Raw genomic sequence first — 11,940 nt, forward strand, 5'->3', positions numbered from 1 at the left:
GGTCGGTTCAGCTTTCCAAAATGTTTCAGTTTGTCTTAGAATTTTTTTTTAATTCAAGATTGCATGTATTTGTGTGTGTGTGTTGTGTGTATGTGACCATAATATAGGTATATACACACTCATATATATTCTTCATTTACTTGTCTAACTAACTGTTTTTGAAGGAATGAATGTGGATTAACAGTGTTATCCTTTCCTAACAATTATCTTTCGCTACTCTAGCTAGTTTAGTTCTAAAAGACAGCGCCATTGACAAGGGAAAGAAAGGGAACCTTCTCCGATTTTTCAGCTCAGCGGTGGTAATGTTGCAGTGAACACTAATGAGGGAACCCCCACTGATTTGCCTGCTTTGTGACTTTTCTATTTCATAATTATTTTTAAAACGCAAAACTACATGCGGTAGCCTCGTCATGTCTCCACAACTTCCTGGTAGCGCCGTTCTTACTGCAGATGGCAATTTGTTCTTGTAACATATATATCTCTCTGACCATTTTCATCTAATTTGTGTGGGTTCTACCATTTCTTTTCTCTCTTTCAGGGACCTTGCTGTGTGTGAGCTAGGGGGTGGCATGACATGCTTGGCTGGGCTCATGGTAGGTCTTTTCTCAATTCCAATCCCATTCAGAGGGAGGAACAAAAGGAAAAATGTTCCAGGGCCTCCAACTGCTGGGTCAGAGAACCGTCAACAGCATCAGCTGCGGTCAAGCTGCCGGGTCTTGAGAGACCTTCTAGATTGACTTACTTTCGGATCATATTGATTTTATGGTTGCCTCGATGAGCAGAAACATTTTACCTCAGTGTAGTCAATATTGCTTGTTGTGACATTCCAGGCCTCGCACAGTGTTTCTTTGCTATAGCGAAAGCATTTTTTTTTTTTCAGATTATAGTCCCATTTGCTAAGATACAGGAATAGCCCGGCGAATCACAGTTGGAGCACCATGATATAGCTGCTAATGTTTTGCCTGCATTATTACACCAACAAACATGATCCAGAGCGCTCAGTAATTAGATTCTTTTGAATTAGATTGGCCATTCAGGAACGTCGTTCCCCATTCTCTGGGTTCTGAGTCATGTATTCAGGAGATATTATGTAGCAGCACAGTGCATTAGACAAGTTTTTATGTCTCTACAAATAAAAGCATATTGTTACACTGATTGGCATTTGACAAACCTGTCGCTCTTACACAATGTGTCAGGGTTACAGCCCAATGTGCGAGCATGTCAAAGCTCACAAAAAAATTACCCTCACAAAGCCATCTGCCTGCAATGCAAAGTTATATGAAGGGCATCAGGCAGTCAGACAGAAGCAAGCTGAAAGGCAGAGTGACAGCCTTGTATGATGGCTCTACTAGATAAACAGAAGCCCACAAATGAAAGCCTCTCAGAATACCATCATCCGCTGTCACAATGCAATTACCGAACAGAATGATAGCAAGATAGAGGCTCCCGCAAATGGAATGATAAAAGTATTGACTGATTTGATTGAATGATTAAAATAATGCAGACATAAAATGAAAAAAGATTGAAGATTGTTACAGAGAAATAGGTGAGGAAGCATGATACTGAAGGCTTGTCACTCCTGTCTTCACTTCCACACAGACAAGCATATTTGCTCATTGTTTGCTGTGCTCCCTTCTTTTTTCAGGTTGCTATTTCTGCAGATGTCAAAGAAGTTCTGTTAACTGATGGGAATGAAAAGGCCATCAGAAGTATCCTTATTCAGATAGAAAACGGGTTTGTTGTGCTCATTCCTTTTTCCCGGCTGAGTAACAATTGATATAAAGAAAGACAGCATGGGGTATTAAAAGAGAGTTCCCCACACACACATGATAAGTAATTAAGAAAAAGTAGAAATATAGGGAATTCATTGGATACGACTAAGTGGTTTTTTTTTTTTAATTTCAATGGATTTTTATAGTCACTTCTCATTAAAGGAGCTTATGATTTGTGGACCACTCAAAGCAATAAGAACATTTGTTTCATAATAATTTTCAAGCACTCTTGTCCTTTTATTTCCATTGAAATTTGCCGGGATAAAATAAATGATTTAACATTTATTATATTGGATATTGCTTGTAAAAATTAACTTCCAGCTTTATGTTCATTATTACCTTTCTTCCGTTTGATGTTATATGTGCAGACCATGCAATATTATACCTACTCTAATTCCCGAGGAGTTCCCTATATCTCCTCACTGGAAACGGCTATCAGTTTTTCATTATTTCCTTTTATTTAGGATTATAAAAGCTATCTCTTTCATTCTGCTATGCTATTACAGTTCAAACCCCATTATATTAGATTATGCTTTACTAATATGTACACAGAGTTCATGAAAATTGAACTGTACTTTAAGAAAGCAAGCATAATTTGTGGCTACTTTAGCAATCGAGCTGATTTGTTCAGGAGCAGTTAACAGCCATTAGAAATTGAGAGGAAAAGTGGAGGATATATTTGCTTTGGATTTTTTGGTGTGCCTTCCATTTACATTATGAAAGAGGCAATCTACTTATTTGGATTTTAGGCCCCTAAAATGCCAAAGCAGTTTTGATTTTTGTAAGAGGTAAGCATCCTACTAGAGCCTATTTTCGATTTTCTTCTTCTGCCTCTGCTATATAATTTTTTTAAAATAAAATTTGCAGTAGCTGTATCAGGCTGCTCAGACAGGAGAAAGGAGGTGCCAGAAGCACAGTAGCTAATATTGTTCAGCGGCACTTGTGTGCTCTACAGAGCCCCACCCAGCTAATTGCCTGACACACTTAAAAAAAAAAAAAAAATCAGGAAGGAAAAACAGCCAATCACAATCTTGGCCTTTCACACAGGGGAAAGAGATCACAAAAGGTGCTTCCTTTTTTAAAATGCAGGATTTTAATCATGATCTTCAGACTGTCGCAAGTTTCTCAAAATATTCCTGTAGATGAGCGATATTGTTTCATTCACTCTGCTTTATTCTGAGTTCTTCCATGCACTGTATCATTTCACTCTGCTCCTCCTCCACATGTCAGGGAACACAGAAAGCAACAGGAAGTCAGGTATGCTAGCTCAGCCCCAGTGATTTTTTTTTGGGGGGGGGGAAGCAGGATTATTGGGAAAAAGAAGGTCATTTTAACCACGGAAACTTTCAGATTGGGCCCAGCAACCTGAGGTCTTTCTCAAGTCAGCAGGTGTCTTATTTAATAGCATCAGAAACCAATTCGAACTTTTATCAAACTATGGGAAGCATCTGTGGTCAGTATGTAAATTTAATTGTACTAAAATTATTGTTGAGCTAAACTACAGAGCTTCCAAAGAAGGGAAGCAATGCTAGTCATTAATTAATGCACCTTTGCTTTAAACAGCAAAGATTCCATGCCAGCTCTTGAAATCAGAGAGGAAATCTCAGATTCTGTACTCACTCCGCTGGCCTTTCAAAGAAATGATTGGTACAGCCCCCTTCCAAGAAAATGGATTTTTAACATTTGGTCCTCAGAAGCTCAGCCCTGAGAGTGCTTTATTGTGCTGGGTTTTACAATGGGTTTAATATAGCAGGGTGCCAAAGGGCAGGAGGGGAAGAACTTTACAATGTAGATAAAGTAGGTCCTTTCAGGATGCAGACCAAAACTGTTAGTGTGTTTTATTTCATCTCTTAGGACTTTCTTGACAGGGTTTAGTTTTTATCATGCAGTTGTTCTATGTTTGTGTGCCTTTTTCTGTTGTAACTAGATCTAATTTTTTTTAATTAAGAGAAAAAAGCATGCATAAAGCCTTAAAAATTGGCAACATGTTTTTCCTGCTTTTGATACTAATGTTATTCTTGATTTGCTACCAGAGCTTATAACTGGCATTCGTTGTAAGCTGTTTTACCAAGTGAGGTTAATATGAATGAAATATTTTTTTTTCTATTTGTGTGCCCATTTTCTGTAAAATAACAGATTCACTGAATCACATACTGTTGATGCATATAGATTGAAACAAATTCATTTAAAAATTACTGTTTACATCTTTCCTTTAAAATTTTAGGAAGCCTAAATTATATAGCAGTTGTAGGATATTATCCAAAAATTACTTTCTAAAAAGTAAAAGTGGATGTCAACAAAAAAAGAGGGAGAAGCATTGCCAGAAGCCAGAAAATCTCTAAGCAAAACTGCTAATTATTCTTAATGGGCAAGATGAACACATTAAGAAACAAATGAATACATCAGTGAAATGTAATTGAAAATCGACCTGGCAATCACACATCACATCTGAGTATTGGCCTGTATATTATTCTCATCATTTAAAAAATTATTTTTGTTGTTCTAGGCATCTGAATTGAGTGAATCCAACTGAGTCTTACTTCCTAGTCGCTTAAGCTTCTAAGATTCTGATTTTTACCTTTAAAAATAGCATTGTCTGATATTTCCTGTTTATCTTCTGTTATTTCTATTTTTAAAATATATGAGGCAATGAACGGAGGCATACTGAATCTTTATATCATAGAAGCATATCAACCAGGTGTAAGGTTATTTATTGTCTCCATAAAATGTATCAACCAGATTTGGCTGTGTCTTCTAGAGCTCTCTACCTTGAACCTAGAATGCTAGATGTGGATTTGAGATTTATTAAACAGAGATATCTGAAAAGAGAGTAAGACTTGAGGTATAAGGGAATGTTGTTAAATATTTTCTCAGACTCATGGGTATATGTCCCCGAGGTTCTCCTTGGCCTTTAAACTGCACTGCTGGGTCTAACGCAGAGCCCCTAGCTGAGAGCCCTTCAGATGCTGTTTTATCTGTACCCAAAGGGAACAAAGGATAAATCAGAAATGGGATCATTTGGTTCATCCAGTTCTCGAATTTATCCTAAAATAGTGTGAACTGTGTTCCTCTTCTTTGGCACAGCCTTTTTAGTGTAATGAAGAAAGAAATCTCCAAGTGCCCCCAGATAATAATTACTCAATAAAGTCTGGAGCTGGTGTTGACAGTGACATAAGAATAGGGGAAAGAAATGGTATACTGAGTTATTATTGATGCTAAGCCTCTTCCAAATCATAATGAATAAAAGTACACCACCTAAGGTGAGCAGCCCTTTCTGGAACACTCACTAATTCACCCAACACAAGTACCCTGCCCTGACCCGTCCTTAGTAAACACCAAGCAGGTTATCTGCAGAATATGGCAATGCGTGGTGACCCAGGCTCATGATTCTGACCCAAGCATCTTATCCCCACAATATGCACCGTCTGGATCATGATCTTGAGCTTAGGATTCTCCAAAAATTGGTAAATCTCCTGTGAATTTTAAAGAAGATACCCCTGGCTTAACATTATTTTATTTAACAACATCCCTGACTTGAATAATTAATAAATAAAGCTTCCTGTGACTGTGCAGCCTGTGGATGGTTGAGACCTTGGGAATGCCAGGCCATCATCCTGGGTCCAGGCCCCTTCCTCCAATATCAGTGTCAGCTGTTCTTCTATTTACTAGATAGATCCAAAATGGACTCTGTGTGCCTCATATTGGGTAGGAGTTCAACAAATAGCTTTGAAAATTAAATTTAAGTTAGCTAATAAATTAAGCTAATTAATTAATTAATTAATTAAAATGAATTAAACCACTATTGACTGCATGCCATTTCAAGTGCGAAAGATATAGCAGTGAACAGGACAGACCAAGTTCCTGTTCTTGGAGGACACAGACTATACCTATACAGAGCACATTTATACACGTGAAAAACACTGAAAATCTACAGGGCAGAAGTTCTTTGATTCCTTCCAGTCATTTAAATTCTACAACAAAAATGTTCACATAATAGTTTTGAGCAACAGGGAAAAAAAATAAAGCTTAACTGCCAAACCTCACTTTATTTACCATCACCAGCCTCTCATCCCTCCAAAGCTTTTGCCTGAATTATTGAAAAAGATAATGAATTGACGTGATTTAGGCACCTACTATGTGTTAGGCACCTACTATGTGGTACTCCATAAGTCTATAAAATAGCTACATTATTCCTATTCTTGAGGTGCAGCTCAGAGAAGTTAATTTACCCAAATTCACACAGTCACTAAGTATCAGAACCAGTGCTAGAAGTCAGGTTCATGTGACTTCATAGCTTCCCTGCCAGCCCCATTAAACCACCTCTTCACCAAAAACTAGAATGATTTGGTGAGTATCATCTTGTATTGGAGGAAAAGGCTTCTCATCCATAAATGTACAGTTGACATTGCTAACAGAGTTCAAAATGCCTCTACATCATACTCTCAATTCATATGAGTAATAAGCACATTTAAGAATATTTCACAGCATTTAAATTAACAAATATTGCCACATCATTGAGGTGCAATGAAACTAAAGGTAGCATAAACCAAGAAAGTAATGCTTTGTGAATCACAATGTTATTATTTTAAAAATACTTTCTTGCTTAAAGAACAATGCCAACTCTCAAAAGTGTATTGAATATATGCAGCTACTGATAAATATAATAATCACTAATTGCAGGAGGAGGCTAATATTTTAAACAAGATTTATATATAATTAGCTTAATTATATTTATGTATATAACATATATAATTTGTTCAAATAACTATTATTATACAAACATATATATATATATATATATATATTTTTTTTTTTTTTTTTAAGGATAAAAATCAACTGAGAAACAAAATAGATGGATCCCCGCTCTTGAACTATGCTTTGTTTGAAGAGAAAATCTAGTTAGAGAATCCTGATTTCTTTTAGCCACAAGCATATATCCTAGAGCTCAGAAGTCCAGGTGCCCAGACTAGGAGACTGAAGGTGATTGCTCTGTATCTATTTAATCAGAAATCACATTAAGGCTTTCTTTGCACCCAGCGTCTCCCACTGGAGTCTTCCAGAAGGTGGGTGCCTTCAGAGAATAGGATTTGGTGCATGCTGTTGAACACTATCCTGGACAGACTGGCTTGATTTGATTGAATTGCCTTTATCACCCCAGAGTGACACAGAAGAATGAGAAAATCTATTATTGGACACAGCGCCAGCCAGAGGAACCACCTCAGAATCTGACCGAGGAACCACCTCAGAATCTGACCTAAAGTAAAGGGCGGGGAGCAGAATATCAAAATATATCTCTTAAGGAAATATTTTAATATACTGTGGCCATTTTTTCTCTAGGTACTTGTTTTCATATAAAAAACACCTCCTAAACCACAAACTATATTTCCTTCCCAGTTCTAAAAATAAAGCAGCCTAAGTACTGCTGTGAATTTTTTCATTAAAAAAAAAATTGCTTCTAGAATATAAATACATATTCTTGCTTCAGCCTGATCACCTGGACTCACAGTTTTATAAATTGTATAAAAGTATATAGTGTTAAGATGTTTACTAAAAATTATTAATAGGTTTTCTGAGTTATATAATTTAACTTCCCTGTGACTATTTTATAAAACGTATTACCTCCACTAACAAAATAATATGTTTGGCTTGATAAATTAGTCATGTACTCATACGACGCTACAGGTGTACCGAGCACATTATGGCATGTGGTTTGGATGTCATGGAAACGCGGAGAAGGGTGTGGCCATAGTGTGGGGGAACTTAATCAAAACCAGTTGTCAGCTGACTCTTTACTAATTTTGTTCTCAGAATAAAGACGTCAGCTGTCCTTTTTCTACAAGACATTTCATTTAGAAGACTTTCCTGAAATACTTTCTTCCTGAAATAGACAAAACTGTAGGCCGATGTGTCATTTTAGTTAATCAAAACAAGTAGGCAAATTAGTCTCTTTTATTTTTTTAATGAATGTAATTTAACGGTATTTAATTTGCATACAGGAAAGTTCACCCAGGAAAAAAAAAAAAAGTCTGCATTATAGCACTTTTGTAAACCTCAACAAAGCCCTTCATTAGGAGACCTAATTGATTTTTCCTACCCACTCCTGGGGGAAGAAAGCTATCACGGTACCTGCTTATTCACTCAGAGAAGAAATGGGTGTGCCGGGTGTTTCAAGCAGAGATTTAGGTTAAAATGTCCTGTGGCTCTGTTCTTGCAGGGAGATCTTGGCCAGTGCTTGCTTTGAGCATTCAGGAAATCTGTTTTTCTGAGCAATGGGGGAACATCGCTTGTCTGCTTGGTGTCCTCCCCATGGACCCAATTTAGTTCAGCTTGCAACCTTCACTGGAATTATTTTATTTCTTGTTTATTTAAACCTTGCTTTATTCCAAAAGAGGGATTTTAAGGCTTATTACAGTGACACACAGAATATACCATATAAAATAAAGGAGAAAGCGAGGGCAGTTGGACAGTAGAAAGCCAGGAAAACATCATGAAGGCAGGAATAGGACCGGTAGAGGAAAGATGCGCCATAGAGCACTTGTAGTTGTTCAGCTGAGATCATCCATTTGGCTCTGAGTTGCACAAGGACCAGAGCAAAAAGAGAAACAGGAGCAGTTATAAGATTTATAGTGTCCAGAAGCTGAAGTGGAACTAGCTGAAGTCCAGTTTTTCCCAGTGTTGAAACCTGACATGATTTCTCCCATGGGCCCTCATGAAGATGGCACTCTGTGCTCTAATGGACCAGCTCCTCAAAACATGGCTTCAATAAATATGGCTCTTTTTGTACAAGTCCTTACATGTCAGCCAATGGCCAAAGGCCAAACTGTAAGTCTGTAAAGACAATTCTTCAAGGGGCCTTTCACTTCAGAAGAATTTTCTTCTTCAGTAATTAGTTTTCCCTCAGAGATTCTCCAGCCTTTCTCCATCTTTCCCTTCTCACTTCCCCCCAAGCCTTTCCCTGCAGCTCATCCTCACTCTCCCCACTGGCATTTAGGAGACTGAAAATACTTCAACTTGGAGAGTCTCAGAAGACTGCCACTGCCCTCCCTGCTGACGGAAAGAGGCTAACCTTGGGGCTTCTAGCTCTTTTAAGCAAGTGGGGCCTGGCACCTATGGCACAGTCATCTTCCCTAACCAGTGCTTATCACCCTGGGCCTTGCCAATGTGCTCCCTGAAATGTGTATTTCACAGGTGATAAAACTACAGTCCAGGGAATTAAAAGAGCTTGCCTGTGACAAGTAATTCAACATTTGGTGGCAGAGCCAGGGCTACACCCTTCTACTCCTGCCTCACACGCTACAGCTCTTCTCACCATGCTGATCCCGCGTACGATAAGAATATCATAGTGTTTGTGGGCCTCTTTCTGGCAGGGAGTCAGTTGACAATCACTGCAGAAGCTTTCTTAACTGTGGCCTATAGATGTGAGAGACATCATCACAAGGAATCAGACGGCTGGTGTGTTTAAGACTGGGAACATATCAAGCTGGTAAGATACCTTTTTGCATTAAAACACTCTGGTTGGAACTGCTTTTCTCAGTACTATGGATGATTATTAAAACTAACAATGCTAATATTTATTAAACACTTACTGTGGGTCAGGCACTGTTTTAAGTACTTTAAAAGTATCTTATTTAATGCTTACAAGAACCTGTAATGAAGCAGGCAGGCGTTTTCATTACCTACAATTAATAGATGAGAAAAACTGAAGATAACTATGTTAAACACACTGGGTTGGGAATGACTTAAGGATTGAGAGGGTACAGTATGAGGTTGGGGGAAGCCCAGACTGGGACCTTCTTGTGAATGGCTCTACTTCACTGGTTCTCAACCTGGTGGAGGGGGGCAATTTTGCCCCAGGGGACTTTTCTATTGTTATAACTGGGGCAAGGTGGTTGCTACTGGCATCTAGTGGATAGAGGCCAGGGATGCCGCTAGGCCTGTGCAAGACATCCCCACACCCCTCCCCCCAGCAAAGAACTCTCTGGCTCAAAATGTCAATGGAACCAAGATTGAGAAACCCTGTTCTGTTTCATGGTTTTAAAATAGTCTAGGTATTCATTCCCTTTTAGATTCTGTTTCTTCTTATCCAAAGTAGGAGAATTGCTTACCCTCAACCAAAACAATGGTGTTTCCTCTGATGCTACATTTTAATTTTGCCCCCGTGGTATGGACCTAGAGGAATAAGTAATCATTTAGTAGTTTTCACAAGAAATATCTGTATCTGTATTTTTCCTTTATGTGTTTAACCACAGACATTATTGGAAGAACAATCTAAGTTTTAATTAATTCTTTAATTACTGTTAATCTGTCATCCTTTGACATTTTGAGTTTTCTCTATGTTTGAGGATGCTTTCCCACCCCAAACTGCTCAGCTTGCAGGGGAACAAAGGTGGATGAATAGCAACAATGCTTAAAAACTAAAGTGGAAAACATACTGGGATGAGGATATGGAGTAGTGGTAACTTCTTTTTTCTTATATTAACTGGTGAATATAATGTGTCCATGTACGAATTTTTGAATCCTGCATTAGGATGTTCACAGTAGGCTGATGGCACAGGAGGCAATATGCTCTGTGTTTCTCAAATAAACGAATAAACCAGTTCTGTTTCGCAGAAAACCTCCAGTAGGTCCAGAGAAGGAGCAATCTCCTACCTGGGTATTCTTCATTCTTAGGACAGCTTTTATCCCACAGTGCAGACTGCCATACCCTTCTGTGGAAGACTTCATTTTTGGATGTGATTTTCAACCTGGTCTTTTAGTTATCAATCAAAAACACATTTTCTATGTTGTCCTCATTTACATTTATTTAATGCTTAAGGTCATTTGTGACCATTTGAGTGTATTTCAGCATATGGAATCAGGGAATAATACATTTCAGCATCATGCTGTGCAGAGAGATTGTGTTTTTACAAGACATAATGTTGTTTACTGGGTGTTAATAATCACTAATTAATAAACATATCTAGAATTCTAAAATGTTGCATTTTGAAGAATAAAAATGTCAGGTGTTTAACTTATGGAGTGCAATAGTATTTTCTATCATCCCTTCATAAAATAATGAAGTTACATAAAGAAGCAAAATGTCATTGTTCAACACAGGATAGATCCAAAATGCCTTTGTTTCTATTTATTGTTCTCAAAAATGCTATTTCTAATATATTGTTCTGAGATGTACCTGGACATATAGTCTGTATGTCAGTAGTCGTACAGAAACTTCCAAGATGAGGGTTTTTTTTTTCTGTCTTTATTTCATATTAATTGTGGTCAGTTTCTTTTTTAACCACTGTAAGCATTTTGTCCAAAGTCTACGAAAGCACGTCGCCAGGAAACAGGTGGATGAGTCAGTCCTTGAAATGCCTTGATCTCATATTAAGGAGCTACTTGACCACTTAACCTTCAAGAAGCTAAGAGGAAACTGCCAACCAATGATGTAATAATCAGCATTCCCCTTCTATCTACTGCTTTCCCACCCATAACCAGTACAATATGATGAAAGCATTAGCTCCATGTGAGAAGAAATAAAAGGAAACCGTTCACAAAAGAGCTGAGATATAGTTCAATATTCTTTTTTAGTGCCTCTATGCATATGCAGAATTTCTCCTCCAAATTGGAGGTGTGGAATAACAGTAGCGACAGATAACTAAGAGGTATTTACCATAGCTACAAAGCCCACACGTGAGCCAAATATTTCTGCTATTAAAAAGCACTTCAAAGCTTGACATGAAGTTTGTAACAGCTGAATGTCTTCTGTGACTTCATTTGCAAAGATGTAAAGGCAAAAAGGAAAATCGTGGTATGAGAACTGTGAACCTCGGAAATGGTGTTTTTAAAAAAAATAATAAAAAAGAGAGAGAAGGCCCCCAGAAATTTGACTGGCACCCCAAGCTCCTGTTCCCCCTGCTCTGCCAGTGTTCTCAGGAAGCAGCATTCCTCCTGCTACCAGCCTTTTCCTTCAGGGCAGACCCAGTTGGTGAGTGGCCCGAAACTTATTTTGAGGGCACTCTTTAGGAGAATGAGTTCGATTATACCTTTTACTTTGACAGATTTTACAGAAGCTTACAACCATGTGAACCCATCACTGGGGCTGCTTGTGGGCCTGGGAAGGGGCCTGTGAGAGGGAGGGGGCCCCAATGATTAGGCTTCATTAGCTTGACAGTAAATCCATTCCTGC

General features: G+C 38.2%; 1 protein-coding gene across 1 annotated transcript in view; it reads left to right on the top strand.

Moving 5' to 3' along the window:
- Positions 1–11,940, top strand: part of CAMKMT (calmodulin-lysine N-methyltransferase) — a 430,251-nt gene that overhangs the window by 376,348 nt on the left and 41,963 nt on the right. The window contains exons 5-7 of the mRNA XM_007459962.1: positions 539–593; positions 1,646–1,709; positions 9,189–9,255. Of these exons, the coding sequence (XP_007460024.1) occupies positions 539–593; positions 1,646–1,709; positions 9,189–9,255 (186 nt within the window). The remainder of the gene's footprint in view (positions 1–538; positions 594–1,645; positions 1,710–9,188; positions 9,256–11,940) is intronic.

This window comes from Lipotes vexillifer, unplaced genomic scaffold (assembly GCF_000442215.2).
Source record: "Lipotes vexillifer unplaced genomic scaffold, Lipotes_vexillifer_v1.1 scaffold666, whole genome shotgun sequence".
Taxonomy (NCBI): domain Eukaryota; kingdom Metazoa; phylum Chordata; class Mammalia; order Artiodactyla; family Lipotidae; genus Lipotes; species Lipotes vexillifer.